The sequence below is a fragment of the Macrosteles quadrilineatus genome, unplaced genomic scaffold (assembly GCF_028750875.1).
Source record: "Macrosteles quadrilineatus isolate MER2022 unplaced genomic scaffold, UCM_ALF_1.0 Scaffold_9__3_contigs__length_116548681, whole genome shotgun sequence".
Taxonomy (NCBI): Eukaryota; Metazoa; Arthropoda; class Insecta; order Hemiptera; family Cicadellidae; genus Macrosteles; species Macrosteles quadrilineatus.
Genome location: NW_026542602.1, coordinates 44978287 through 44993181, shown reverse-complemented (window position 1 = coordinate 44993181; position 14895 = coordinate 44978287). Strand labels below are relative to the sequence as shown.

The following is a 14895-nucleotide window of genomic DNA, read 5'->3' as shown; positions in this document are numbered from 1 at the left end:
ATAAATTTTCTTAACAGCGTTTTACATGATTTTATAATTTAATTATTAAGTTAGATTTCATTCGTCTTATAAATTATAAAACCCTTAGGTTTAGCAGCTATTACATTTATAGTTCCAGTGTCAGCTACTGGGACAACTGACAGTCAGCTACTGGTACAAGCACTTTTTTCACTGTCAGCCACTGAAACACGTACAAAGGTTGAATTAAGTTTAAAAATTTTATAAAATATATTTAAAAAAACCCTTTTTGTATGACAAATTTGAAAACTATACTAAATTTAGAATCACATAAAATCCGTAATATCTCTTAAGTTCCTATTTATTCAAAACCACGGATTATTAAGTGCGTATAGTTTCTTCTACTGTCAGCTACTGGTGCGTCTACCTTAGCACTGCCATGGCAGAAGTCTGTCAAAAGCGTGTCGCTGATTTTGTTAGGTTGGTATAGCAGTGAGTTTTCTTATCCAATAACATGGCTTCTATAACTAGGTTGGTATAGCAGTGAGGTTTCTTATTCAATATCATGGCTTCTTATAACTCACACCTCACGCAAACATGGCGGCTGGCGACACTCATCTTTGACATTCAGTGCTACCTCCAGTTAGAATTATAGCTCAATGCTGGCAATACTTTCTGTAGTTGTGGCATTTTCTTACACCCACCCACATCTCGGCATCATGTAGCCTATTTTTGTTTCAAATTTTAAATGTAACTGACCATAGTGGAAAATAATTAACATACAATCTGTAAAAAGAAAGTAAGGAAGAAATAACAATCAGAAAGAAGAAAGTGTAGCAGCATCTACGGTACACAAAAGAAATCTGTCCTAGAGGCTGCATGACAACTAGTAAAGCCTTCTGAAAAAGCAACGACGAACGAAGGAAGGGTGCCCATTTTATCACCAACACAGTGTTGACATAAATCGGTTCAATATCGTTCGTAATCATATCGACATATCGGTAGTCGATGTCATGTGGTTCGTGTCGATGTCGATTCGATGTCAACTGAACTCTGCCAAGCCAAGCCGCCTCCGCCTGCTGAACTGAAGCTCTGTCTTGATCTGACTGAGTGCCAGGCCAGGGTGCCCTGCCCAAGTGCCCAGTGCCCTTTGCCTTTTGAGTCGATATAGGATGAGATGTATTTATTTCTTGCTATTGATTTAACAGTCAACAACACAAACTTAAAAGAATTACGAAAATAATAAACAAAAACGAGTAATTAATGTTTCAACTAACTAATAACTTAATTACCACGTCTTGAGTTTACCTAACCTTTTATAATTGTATGATTTTGTAACTAAGTTAACCTAAACACCAAGTAACATGTAGGTACGAAACTTGATAGGCAAGGTTGACTCCAAACTCAAGAGAAGGGACTTACCAGTCCTCTTTTACACATAAACCCATAAGTTAACTAAAATATCAAATGTAAATTGAGATAAAGTTTTACTCAAGTCCTATGCTTACCATGTTCTAATGAACAACCTCAGTTTTTATTTGATTAGGCCAAACTTAATTCTAGACACGACAGTGTCAGATGTAGAGGAAGAGGACCTAGGCCCTAAAAACACTTGGCCGTGGTCAAGTTATGATTAGAATAGGTAGCACATTCGTAAATCTTTTTCTGAATTGTATGTGTAGCCAATTAAATTTGCTGTCGGGATTGATCAGTAGGAGTGCAATTCACCTAGCTGAATGTGTACTATCATTGGCTATTTACCATAAGTCATGGTATATAGCCAATGGTACTGTTCACGTAGCGGAATGGGTACTAGGCCTATCATAGATAAAACATACTACCTATTACCTACTATGCTTAGGTACCCCTAGCTCCCAACTTCAGTTAACTTACCATAGTTAGGCCTAACTTACCATGAGAGGACTCGGTGCTAGACAGCTTGAATGTTACTTGCCTTAGTAATCCAAAGGATCTTGGTCAAATACTATGAGAAAACGTGCCTCAAGTTGAAATTAGACCCATGTTCTGGGTTAGATGTAAGTTAGGGCCTATATCACTAGTCTCGAGCCTACTTTCAATTTATTTATGATCTTTTGCTAAATAATTGACCTCATGCTTTTCAGTATCATGTCAAAGTTTCAATTTTATTCTTCCAATATTTTATTTATATTTTTAAGAGGTCGGCAGCCTCTTTCCACCTTGCATTTGCCGCCCGTGGAGCTTAACTTATCTAGCAAAGCAAGGGTTGAGCTGGTACAGAAGAAGGGTGAACTATACCATAAAACATCTATGTACCGTCACCCTTGGGACTGGGAGCGTGACTGCTAAGGGTATAAGACAGATAGTAGGTATAAACCTGTACAGTAAGTTGACTCAAAAGGGTTTAGAAGAAATTAAACATAGTATACAAGTAAATTGTAAAGAACTGTAAATTTTGTATGTTGTAGACTACTTCTTTAATGTTCGTAAAGGCACACTTTAAAATAATCTAAGTACTGTAACCTAAGCGGGTTACGGAAAACAGAGTGGTGGTTATCAGGATCTGAACCAATGACATTGCTACCTCTTGGGCACAAGTCTGAAGCTCAGTCGCTAACGCCAGAGGCTCATCTGGGTGTTGCGGGCTCCAACAATGCTTGGTAGTTAGCAAAAAAATAGTGCATATGCTGTCCAAAACGATCTATGATACAAAAATAAATTCTGAAACTGTGATACACTATTCATTTCATTAACTAAGCTGTTATTGAGGGAGGTTAAAATAGTATAACAGTGCCTGGTAAAAATACCAGCAGATATTAGTAGCCTACATAGGCCTGTTAAATTAATTTTCAATTTACACCATAGGCTATTACAATAATTACTTCGTAAATAAAAACACTCGGTGAATAATACAAGACTTTTTATATTAAAAGGGTTTTTATTATAAAAGTAAATAAATTATTCGTGCTTCAGACGCTTTGCCCCACTACCTTCTGGAAATTCTATAATAGGCAGTGTACTGGCTTCTTTGAGTAGGTCTGCTGCTAGTCCCACTCTACAATTCTGTCCTGAAAACCAAAATACTTAAATCAATAATTTATCTGTCAATAAACCTTGGAATTAGAAGTAACTGAAATTTTACAGAATTATTTTCAAACCTCAGATATTGAAATTGTTAGTTATTAGGCCTACTTTTGTGTCTTGAGGAGATGTACAGCCCATATGTTCTATAGTTGTATAACAATAATGTCATAGGCCCAACTATTTTTTAATCTTATTCTTGAAAATATAACTAAGGATAGCAAATTGGAATTTCTTGTTTTGAAGGTAAAAACTAACACCCCATTAACACTCACCATGACAACCTGTCGCTATCGTCCGATCTTGCTGGTTTGTTCAACAAAATTTTAATACAAGGAACATTTATGTAACAAATGTCCTTAAAAGCAGATAATTTTTTCATGAGTTTAAAGTTATTTTGTATACGGACACAACCATTGATTGCTTTCAACATAGCCTACGTAAAATCATATCGTATGGGAGCAGTATATAGGCCTACTTACAAATATACTAAAACTAATAGATATGTAATCTTTGGCTAAATTACCTCTTTTTCTATGCAAGGCAAGCTTTCCATAGTTATCCCTGTTGCTAATTTTAGTGTTGTTGTTGCTTGTAGTGATGTTTAAACGGTCTTTAGATGAATGTTGAGGCGGCATTGGCAACCCATTGTCCTTATCACTTGTAACTTTAGCAGTTAAAACTTTTAATGCTTCATCCAATATATCGCAGCCTTCTTGAAGTCCATCTTCATCCAGGTTCCACATGACAGATTGAATTGATCTCAAGGTAGAATTCATCTTGTTGATCATTTGGCGTTTCTTACATCCCCTCCGAGGTAATTCAGCATAGGCGACTATCTCTTCACTGCGGATAGTGGAAGTCGAAGCTATTTCAGTAGCAGGTTCATCAACTGTCATTGATGTACAAATGCCAACATCAGTATCCAAACAAAAAATTGGGTTGTCAAATAACCATTCTTGAATAAAGTCAATATTCCATTCAGGATACTTTCTGCCAACATAAATTATGTGTTTGCAAACCAATCTTTCTTTCTTGAAATCTGGACAGCTACAGCTACCTTGTTTAGCTGGCAATTCAAAGGCTACTCTATAGCTTGTTGCAACTGTTTTTACTTCATAAACACAGCATGATTTCTGAATAACCTCAGTGCTGCTGGGTATACTATCTGCAGCATTTATTCTGCTTAAAATATGGTCTATAAACCATTTAGGTCTCTCTTTAAGAAAATTTGGGAGATCATCCGTGTATTTCCTTGACAATGTAGACATTTTTATATTCTCTCTGACATATGTTAGGAACCTTTCTGGTAAAAACTTGGTTAGTACGACAGAAATCATTTCGCTAAGCGAACAACCTTTAAAACCCTCTAGGAATCCATACTTAAGTTCCTTATTAATCCTTTCCACACCATTGTTGGAGTTTAAAAACATTTCAACAGGTTTGAAAAATAACGCCCAGCGTTTTATTTCTGGAAGCCAAGTTTTCTCAAAATAGTTTTTTAAAGGAGAGTTTTTGTAGTGTTCCCATTCTTTTAAATTGCTGATGGCTTCATTCAATTCTTCTTCACTTACAGCATAAGCTACTTTCCTTAACATTTCTAAGCATTGTTTTCTTGGGACTTGAGCATTTTTTGATTTGGAAACCCACCTAGTCCATGCCTGCTCGCGATGGAATGAGCATATGAACACTTGAATGTTACAAAATACCTCCTCCAAGCTTAAAATCTCCTCCATTGCAAAATCCACCATTCCAAATTTAGGACATATATCCGGATTGAAGGACTGAAAAATTCTCAATCCTTCACTGATAGCCTCCTTTGTTTCCATTTGGGTTATAATTACACCAACAACCTGAAAGTTGACATTGGTGTCAACCACTACAAAATATAGCGGTAACGCATATTTGCAAGTGCGGTAGGTTGCATCCAATAATATTGTGTTTGTGCCATATTTTCTATAGAGGAATTGCATGTTTTTGTTTTGAAAAACAAACAGCAAATGTTTTGAAGTTGCTGGTGTTTCTACGAGATACAAATTAGAGTTTTCATCCTCATCTTCAGCAACAGTGCACGGTCTGAAAAATATTTGATTAGAACTGTCTTTTTGAAACTCCTCTAACATTTGGGAACAATTTTCTTGATCAACAGGGCTCCTTCTTATTTTTAACTTTGTGGCCGATATTAAGTTTCTAATTGATGCCATGTCAGGAAAAAACTTTCGGCGAGATCTGTCTCTTTCTTTAAGGTCATTCTCTGCAAAGGCCTGTGCCAGCTTTGCAACCACTTGAGGATTTCTTTCTCCTTTAACAACTAGTTCAGCAATAAATTTCCTTATTTCCTTAGAAATTGGTTCAATAACTGCAACATTTAACCCAATTAAATGGTTATTGTGGTCTTCTAGTTTTGGTAAGCTATAAATGTAGCACTCCTCTCCAAAACAAGTCTCATCGAGGATCCCCTTTTTTAAAGCCTCAGAGGCAGCTCGCTTTTTCCTTGCTGTTATATCACCAGTCAACTGCAACAGAAAAATATACACTATGAAACATATAATAAATTAAACAAAAATATGTTAGCGTTTAGTGTGTGACTTGCTTTGTACACTGTTCAGTTGGTTCCCGTAAATTTCCCTGTAAAATACCCTTCTGGCAAGCTTAGAAATAAACTTCTTGTCTTGTCTTTCTCCATCCAATCGGCAATACAGTGGGATCTGCTAGTTCCAGACAGTGCTGCTGTCTGTGAGTATTTCAGGAGACTATATCGACTCTTGCAGCACATCACCGTAGGTCTTATCAAATCGTCAGACTGAAATATTTGAAAGCCAAACGAGTTCTCTCAACACTGCGCCACACCGGGGCTACGCCTGCCATTGGTGGGCTGCAGCGAACGTGTTAACAATTTATAGATTGCATGCAGCGCTTTATGACTTTAAACTTTGTACTTAAAAATATTTTTGTTGTTTTTAATCCAGGCCTAAGTAGAGTAGGCTATATTAAACATTGTTCTGAATAAAACTTAGTTTTTTATAAGTAAAATAAACAGTATCAGAAGACTGGCACTTTCTTTTATTTGTTTGACAATGTTGACAAATTATTGATGAAAGTGTTACTTTTTCAAATAGGCCTACTATGGAAAATCAGTAATTTTTTGTATTTTTCTGTGAGCCCCTAGTAAAATCCACATGACTTCAGTGATCGGTAGGCCTACCCTGTACAAAGGTTGAGTTTTCCACAGAGGAACTACCATACCGTGCTAACATGTAAAGTTCTCTGTTAAGGTACTATAGGAAGGAATCCTTTCTTTCGAATTGTACATTGGGTACTTTCCTGTTATATGGTATCTGCGTTTATTAATCAAACAAAAACAACAAACAATTATTACATCTGAGTTTCGGGTGGCCAGAAGTAACGAATTACGGACTCTGGATCGACGAAGTTGTACTTTGGTTAGGTTAGGTTAGGTTAGTTTATCAAAAGCATGAGTATTGTAAGTAACCTAACCAAACCTAGCCTAAACGGTAGTATGTGCTCCGGACTCTGGATCGACGAAGTTGTACTTGTGGTTAAAGAATTTTTTCGCAGGTACCAGATAACAGGAAAGTACCGTATATTGTCTTGCCGATGAAAATTCAATTACTGTGAGTTCCAAATCGGTCAGCCCTTTTTTTGGACTTTGTAATATGGAGTGTATAAAAATGAATAGGTAGTTAATCCTTAAATATTAAGAGATTCTTTACAGACTAAAATTTTATTCTGAATCATCAAAATTTTCAATTTAGGCTATCTAGTTTTTGAATTGCTAAGAGTAGACCGTAACACAATTGGGTGTTTCAGCATACTATGGGCTGCATGCATTTTTTTGTAGGTAACTTTTGTTGCTTTTTTGTACTTACCTTATGATTTTTGAATTGTACTACTCTTTTGACATTAATTCTAGCTTGACAATCCAGTTTTTTTGTTGTTTGCACTTTTTTGTAGTGTCTAGTAAACACATGATCATTCTTAGCCTGAAAAAAATATATTAATTCAATAACGGCACACAGAACTTTCAGCTTATTTCAGGGACATTTACTAAAAAAATCAAAGAAACGTTACAAGGAAAAACAATAATTAATCAAATTGACAGTAATAAAAGGTTGGATCACTCAATGAAAATTTGCTAATAGTATTTAGTTTATTTTCATTTAAGCTTAATAATTGTTGTAAATAAACTGTTTAAATACATTCAGTGTACAGTACTAAAAAATTTAATATTCGTAGCAGAATTCATACTACTTATGGTTAGAATTCTGCTTTAAGTTACAGTACAACCTCTTTAATCCAAACCCCCGTAATCCGAACGTTCACTAATACGAACACCTGATTGCTGTACTCTATACACAGTACAGTACTGTTTAAATTCACTATGTTTACTATTGTAAATAAACAAACTGTATTTAAATTTAAAAAGCATTTTTTAACTTTTCCCATAGCAATTACAATCCATTTTAGCCATGTTTTAGCTATTGTTATGTAAAGACAACAATATGTTCTGTAATCCAAACTATTCAATTGGTTGAACAACCCCCCAACCCAATTAGTTCGGATTAAAGAGGTTCTACTGGTACTTATTCCCCGAAAACAGCAACAGAAAGAGTTAGGCAATGAAGTTTTACAAATGTAATTAAAAAAACGGTTGTAGGGAAAGCAAATTGCGAAATTACCGTTTAACTTACCACACTTTTAGAAGTTTTTAAGGCACTCACTTATATATAACTGTACTTGTGACATAAATACTATTAGGCTAAGATTTTCTGAAATTAAATTACCAAAGTTGGGCCTATTCTTTTACAAAAGTAAAGTTAACATTCTGTTTCAGTAGGCCTAATATCTTTCACTAGTAATAAATTTTACCTTTGATTCCCGATCTTCTGAATACTTCTTTTTCTTATTGGCATTAAAATCTTTTCCTTGATGGCAGACAAACAATGAAGATTCTAGCCAAATATGTGGAATATTTTCTTGCCAATGAATCCTTACATTTGGTTTGGAGATAGCAGCTGTCAACAATAACAGAAACCAAAGTTATAATACATTAAGATAGAGCCAGCTACATTGTGTCAACTTAGAGATTTTTTCAGAGTTTTGATTAATCTCCATACGTACTGTAAGTTAGGCCTATTTAGTTTAGAATCTGTTTTACTCAACAGTTATACGCAAGATCGAACCATTGAGAATAACTATGAGAATAGTATCAGGACTTAAGGATTCCATAAGTTAGGCCGTAAGCGTATACAAATAAATGAGGAACATGAGCGCTTGTGGCACTATCAAGGCTGATGGATCAAATCAAATCATTTATTGATCATGGACATTTACATGCATTGACATTGTCAGTGGAGCAGAACATAAAATTTCAATGTTCATTGTCTAAATAATAAGAGGTAACTTGGGTATGAGTCTTTGTTGTACAAATTCCTTTTCCAAAATCCATTCAATATAAGTTAGGCTAGGCCAAGCTTCTTAATACCTCAATAACTCATTTATTGAACCAAGTATAATAGACATATTTACATCTAGGCCTACTAAAATCCTGTAAGTAGACGATGTCATTTAACTAATACCTAATACCTAATAATAAAATTAACATTAAACATGATCTTTACCGGTACTAATCACTTTGTTTACCGGGATTAAGTTATTATGACTCTAGCCGTCAGTCAGGAAGTCAAGGACGCTGTCACAGTATCCTACTTAGAATTTATTTAATAGAAATTATTTTCACTTCCTTTTGAATTTCAGATGATCTGACCCTGCCTTTAGCCTAAATGTGTTGGAAGATTGTTTAAGAAATTTAATGCATTTTAAGTTAATGGAGATTTTTTTGAACAAAGTTCTTAGGTAGGCTAAACCGTTAGGACTAGGCCTAATTTAATTTAGTTTTCAGGGAGACAACCTGTGATAAATGATAAATGATAAATGATAAATGATTTATTCAGCCATTCAGTATTTACAAATATACAATAGGCATTGTCAAAAAACAGCCAAAATAAACAATACAGAAAGCTGCAATAAACTAAAAACTATAAAATCAGCAAAACCATGCAGGTGCACAAGCAAGCAAAATCAATAAATATAGTACATATACCTTTCAGATTCCTATTCTAAGGTACAATAAATAAATGGGCCATGCTTCATAGCAACAAAAAATTCTTCTGTCTTATAAAAAGGGTTTGCCAATAGCCACTTCTTCAGAATGATTTTAAATTTTGAATTTGGAAGTGATTTCACTTGATCTGGTAGAGAGTTGAAGAGATTGATACCTGTAACAGGGAAGCATTGTTGGGTTTTACTTAGTCTATTATAACTTATGTGAATATTGTTACAGAATCTAGTGTTATACTGGTGTACATCTGAATTTCGAGCAAGTGTGTTTTCTGATTCTTTAATGGCCATGAGACACTGAAAAATATAAACGTTGATAACAGTCATGATCTGCAACTCACAAAACAAAGGTTTACAATGAGCTTGATACTCAGTCCTACAGATTACCCTGACTGCTTTCTTCTGTAGCAACAGAATCTTCTGAGCCTGGGGGGAGTGGCCCCATAGCCTGGTTCCATAAACAACATGAGCCTGAAAGAAAGCAAAAAAGGCAAGTCTTACAAAATCAAAGGGCATCTCATATGAGAGCTTACGAAGCAGACACGTTACTCTATTCAACTTGGAGCACAGTGCTTCAATGTGGTCACTCCACCCAAGCTCAGAGTCAAGGGTGAAACCCAACAATTTTACCGCCTCTTGCTTATTCACATTCTTGCTAAGACTGAAAAGGATTTCCTGTGTTTTCCCTTGGTTGAGAGCTAGTCTATTGCCTGAGAACCAATCAGTGGCAGTATTAAACATTCTACTTACAGCTAGTTTAGCAGCTACAGGATCTAAATCGCTAGCAAACAGGGTTGTGTCATCTGCGTATAGCAGCACATCATTTGACACATTGTAATAAATGTCATTCATGGCCACAATAAAAAGGAAAGGCCCAAGTATCGAGCCCTGAGGGACCCCATGCTTCACTTGAAGAGGACTGGAATGGTCACCAGCCCAGCTTACCACCTGAGACCTGTCTTCAAGATATGAACGGACCACCCTGAGTGCAAACTCCCCCAGTCCGAGTCTCTCAAGTTTATCTAAAAGAATATTATGCGGCATACAATCGAAGGCGCGAGATAAATCACACAAGAGAACAGCAGTAGAAGACTGCCTCTCGAAAGCGTCCAAAACAACCCGTATGAGGGAGTCCACAGCGGTGACTGTGGAAAAGCCTCTCCGGAAACCATGCTGAGCCGGAACAAGGAGACCATGCAACTCAAAGTGGCCATACAACTGGTTTAACATTAAACCCTCAAGGATCTTACTAAAAACTGGTAACAGAGATACAGGTCTATAACTAGCCATGCTATTTCTGGGCCCCTTTTTGTACACAGGTACAGTCCTTGCCCTTTTTAGGACTTCCGGAAAAACCCCTTCTAATAGGCAGCTATTGAACAGATGAGCTAGTATTGCGGCAATATAAGGTACAATTTTTTTCAAAAACTCAGTGGACATATCAAACACATCCTTACTACATGATGGTTTAAAACTATTTACAATATTTACAACCTCAGTGGGTGTAACCATCATCCACTCAAAGGCTACTTGTGACATAGGAATATTATTTAAATAATCCACCTTATTTCCTACAATACCACTCACGATATTGTCTACAGAGTCGAGGAAAAACAAGTTGAAGTCCTCCGCAGAGGCAAAGTCGGTCTCAACATCACTTCTGGGACTGGACCTGCTCCGGTTGATAAGACCCCACGCTGCCTTGCAAGGGTTGGCAGCCCTTGCTACCATGTCAGCAGCCGCAGACTGTTTGGCCACCCGCAGCTGCCTACGATATTCCTTTCTCAAACCCTGCAGATGAGGGAGCATGGACGGATCTGACTTGGTCAAGTCACGCACAGACAGAATATATTGTTTGAAATTGGCAAGCTCTGTAGAGTACCAATTTTTTAAGTTTATTAGGCCTATTCACACTCGACAATGCACTGCCCACAGGGCTTACCGGTACCGTCTTTTGAATTAGCGGAAAATGCAGATCAAATGTATCCTTGAATTTCGAAAAGAAATCCGTAAAGGCCACCTCTGCCGGAAGCGCACACACATCATTGAACCATATTGGCACATGGTTTGCCACGTCATTAATAAAAAGATTCATTCTAAAATCATTAGAGAGTCTAAAAGTTACCAGTTTAGGCGAACGCTTTAAAATGTTACGGGACTTGAGCATTAAGAGAACATGCTTATGGTCAGCTATCTGTTCATCACTAACAACTACATTGTACTCCCATACGTTTAAATTAGTGAGAAAGGAGTCCAAAGAAGCATTGTTCCTTGTAGGGACTAAGACACTGCTGTACAATCCAAAGCTACGTAGGATATTCAAAAAGTCTACAGAATCATTATTGTGCTTCAATAAGTCTATATTATGGTCCGTACCAATAACTATCGATAGATTGAAGGTAATTAAAAATGTCAAACACAGTTCCAAAAGGGAGAAGAATCTTTCAACAGAACCACTAGGGGATCGATACATGGCTACTACGATAAGATCAAAATCATGCATCAAAATTGCAGAAAACTCACCCTCAAACTCTTCACAGTAGTTGCTTAGATCCAAACCTGTACACTTAAGACCAGGCTTAACATATATGGCAACACCGCCACTAGGATTTTTCCTGCAAAAATGAGAGGCAAGACCGAGTTCACCAATGTTGCTGTAACACTGAACTTCTCCGGACACCAACCAGTGTTCAGACACCACCAAAACATCAAGACTATTATCAGCACAGAGTAATTCCAACTCAATAGTTTTATTCCTTAAGCACTGTATATTGATCGAGCACAGGTTAAGGGCAATGTCACTAGGGACAGTGTCTAGGATATCGCTGGGTTGATTTGGTTGCTCGGTAAAAAAGTCTGAGACCTCAAAAAGTTAGGCCTAAACCGATTAACCACAAACTCCCGAACTAGAGTTCCTTGGGGCCAGAAAGCACCGTCCAAGATCTTGGTGAAATCCTCAGGTTTAACACCTATCTTAAACGACCTGTATGAGCTATGTTTCGTTTTCAATTCCACACAGTCTACCTCAATGTCACTTTTCCTTGTATATTGCAGAATGTCTTCTTTGCTCACTTCTTCAGTGAATCTGGAGACAAATATCCACTCCTTCTTCTCAAAGATTCGGATCTTTAGCGAATCACCAGTATCAACTTTAGTGCCGATGATAGGGTCACTCTGCCGTTTTTTTACACTCTTGCGTTTACGATCTTGCCTACTAGGGACAGTTTTCCAAGCCAGTTTACTATTTGAAGTTTCAATTGAAGGGAATTGCTCTTCATAGTCAGTAATAATATCTTCACACTCACTGTTGATGTCGATAGTTTCACTCAGTGTATGAGATTCCGTGTCACCACCACGATTACGATTGAGATTGAGGTTATTGCCTTTTTTCGTCTGCAGCTTCGTCTGGTGGACCCGAGAACTGGCAACTACTGCCGAGGTCAGGTCAGTTTCTTTCGGATAAATCGTAGTACACTTGACTTCGTCAGTATCCGGTTTCACTACTTCTAGACGTTCACATAACCTTTTGTTAGTAATCGATAAATCGTTAATTGACTTATTGATATTAATATTGTCCTGCAATAAGCCGCTCACAGAAGTTACCAACTTTTCTACACAACCACGTAGACTGAAAAGTTCGTCAAGAATTGGAGCACTGGCAATCACATTGTCCACCTTCCCAGCACATGCATTGCAGTACCACTTAACAATGTCTGATAACTCCGTTATTTTGTCATAGCACTCATCCTCGATGTTAACACACGTAGGATGATACCATCCGTCACACAATCCGTCGCAATAAATACCACGACTACCCTTTTTTATCAGCTTTTTACACGAATTACACGGAGCAGACGAGGAGTTAGCACTGTTGTTCACCATATTCAAACCGGGGATGATATATTAAGCTTCTCAGAGGAATAATGATAAAAATATTGTAGGCCTATGTTTATTTATTTCTTTATTTAAATGGCCTAAGTTAGGTATTGTTACTTTTATTTATTAAATATGAATAAACACATAAACAAATCAAATTCAATGTAAGTTAAGTTATACATTGGAAAAAAACAATAAGTTAGGCTAGGCTATTTTGCAAGTAAGTTAAATTGATAACTTATAATGGGTTAACTTTCATAAGCAGGGCTTAAAAAAACCTACACTCATTCGAATTAAATTTTCGATACATCGATTATTTCATTCGATAACTTAGGGTAACTTAAGTTATATCTATTTAAGTTAGTTTGGTTGGATAAGTAGGCCTAGCCTAGAACCGCAAGAAATAATTGATAACTTAAGTTAGCCTATTTCGAATAATCAATTACAGTTTTCATTCGGTTATTTGGTGTCCTGCTTTGAAAGTACCCCTAGTGCCTAGAAACGGTGTAAAGCTCATGAAATCATAGAAGCTGGCACTTGGCCTAGCGCGGGCAGTGTTGGCGGGAGGTGGGTGGAGGTATGGAAAAGACCGGACAGCAAACATTGCCTCTACCTCATAGGCCTAGGCCTAGGACTATTTATATGATACGATTTCTAAGCAAAATAAGTTTAATGCTAATGTAGGCCTAATAAAGTTCCCTCTCTCTCTCTCTCATTAATAAATATGATAGGGCCTAGGCCTATTAGTTAGCCTATTACGAATAATCAATCACAATTTTCATTCGGTTATTTGGTGTCCTGCTTTGAAAGTACCCCTAGTGCCTAGAAACGGTGTAAAGCTCATGAAATCATAGAAGCTGGCACTTGGCCTAGCGCGGGCAGTGTTGGCGGGAGGAGGGTGGAGGTATGGAAAAGCCCGGACTGCAAACATATCCTCTACCTCATTTTTATTTCGGCTTAGGCCTAGGCCTATTTATATGATACGATTTCTAAGCAAAATAATGCTAATGTAGGTACTTAGGCCTAATAAAGTTCCCTCTCTCTCTCATTAATAAATATGATAGGGCCTAGGCCCAATTCTTGTTAGATTTTAGGCTTAGTGGAATTTTTTACTGCTTCAGTAATTTCGACTTAACTTACCTTTCACATCTAAAACCCTTTTGGAACATTTCTGGTAAACAAATCTGCTCTTAGTGGCCGTTTCATGTTCCGCAAGAACGCCCAAAAATTCTTCATACGTGCGGGAATACATGTCCTGATTTTCTGACATCAGTGACATCTCTTCACACTCCATCTTTCTTGACACCTTGGCTTAGTTCCACAACGAGAACGAACGAAACATTAACAGTTAACAAAACATAAAAGGTTCAATTCAATAATCAAACTCATAACCAAACTTAACAACGACCGACATCAACAACAGAAAACTTAACAGATATATTAACAGAAAACTCAAATACGATTCTATTCAACTACCACATTAGATTGCGAAATGCAAACTTGACAAGAACACAGACACCGAAACCGAAAGGAGGACGAGGACTACAGAACAGGACTTAGTCAGTCTTCTCTTCTTCAGCAAATAAAACGATGGTTGACATCGATCACTGGTTGACTAATCGAAAGAAATCAGTTCGATTGGTCGAAATGGTTACGCAAAAAAATGTCAACACTGTGTAGGTGATAAAATGGCCACCCGAAGGAAGACATCAGGGACCATGGATCAGTGCGGATGTTATAAAAAAAAAAACTCATTACACAAAAACAGTACTGTTCTGCTGCATTTTTGGATGTACAACGGGCTTTTGACAAGGTGTGGGATGGTGGACTTTTGTTTTATATTGGCCTTCCTCATTTCAG

At 37.1% G+C, this 14895-nt stretch overlaps 2 protein-coding genes across 12 annotated transcripts in view; one reads left to right on the top strand and one right to left on the bottom strand.

The window, feature by feature from the left end:
- Window positions 1-14895, top strand: part of LOC129003810 (longitudinals lacking protein-like) — a 586728-nt gene that overhangs the window by 319078 nt on the left and 252755 nt on the right. The window lies entirely within an intron of this gene.
- Window positions 2878-14466, bottom strand: LOC129003812 (uncharacterized). Of its 4 annotated transcripts, XM_054432133.1 has the most exons (6): window positions 11683-13033; window positions 9143-9317; window positions 7909-8054; window positions 6909-7022; window positions 3545-5534; window positions 2878-3005 (listed from the first exon to the last, which is right to left on the bottom strand). In XM_054432133.1, exons 5-6 carry the CDS (start codon window positions 5220-5222, stop codon window positions 2896-2898), a joined length of 1788 nt encoding a protein of 595 aa, XP_054288108.1. In that variant the 5' UTR covers window positions 5223-5534; window positions 6909-7022; window positions 7909-8054; window positions 9143-9317; window positions 11683-13033; the 3' UTR covers window positions 2878-2895. The 4 variants fall into 4 exon arrangements, with proteins under 4 accessions (XP_054288108.1, XP_054288107.1, XP_054288109.1 ...); XM_054432132.1 differs by lacking the exons at window positions 9143-9317; window positions 11683-13033 and adding an exon at window positions 14176-14466; XM_054432134.1 differs by lacking the exon at window positions 11683-13033 and having other exon boundaries at window positions 9143-10381.

Bases quoted from the DNA above. Each gene is read 5' to 3' on its own strand.
- LOC129003812 (XM_054432132.1), bottom strand. From the start codon at position 14,329: ATGGAGTGTGAAGAGATGTCACTGATGTCAGAAAATCAGGACATGTAT. The intron at 8,055-14,175 runs GTAAGTTAAGTC...TATTGTTGACAG, and splicing joins AAGGGTTTTAGATGTGAAAG to CTGCTATCTCCAAACCAAAT. The intron at 3,006-3,544 runs GTAATTTAGCCA...TTTGGTTTTCAG, and splicing joins TGCCTTGCATAGAAAAAGAG to GACAGAATTGTAGAGTGGGA.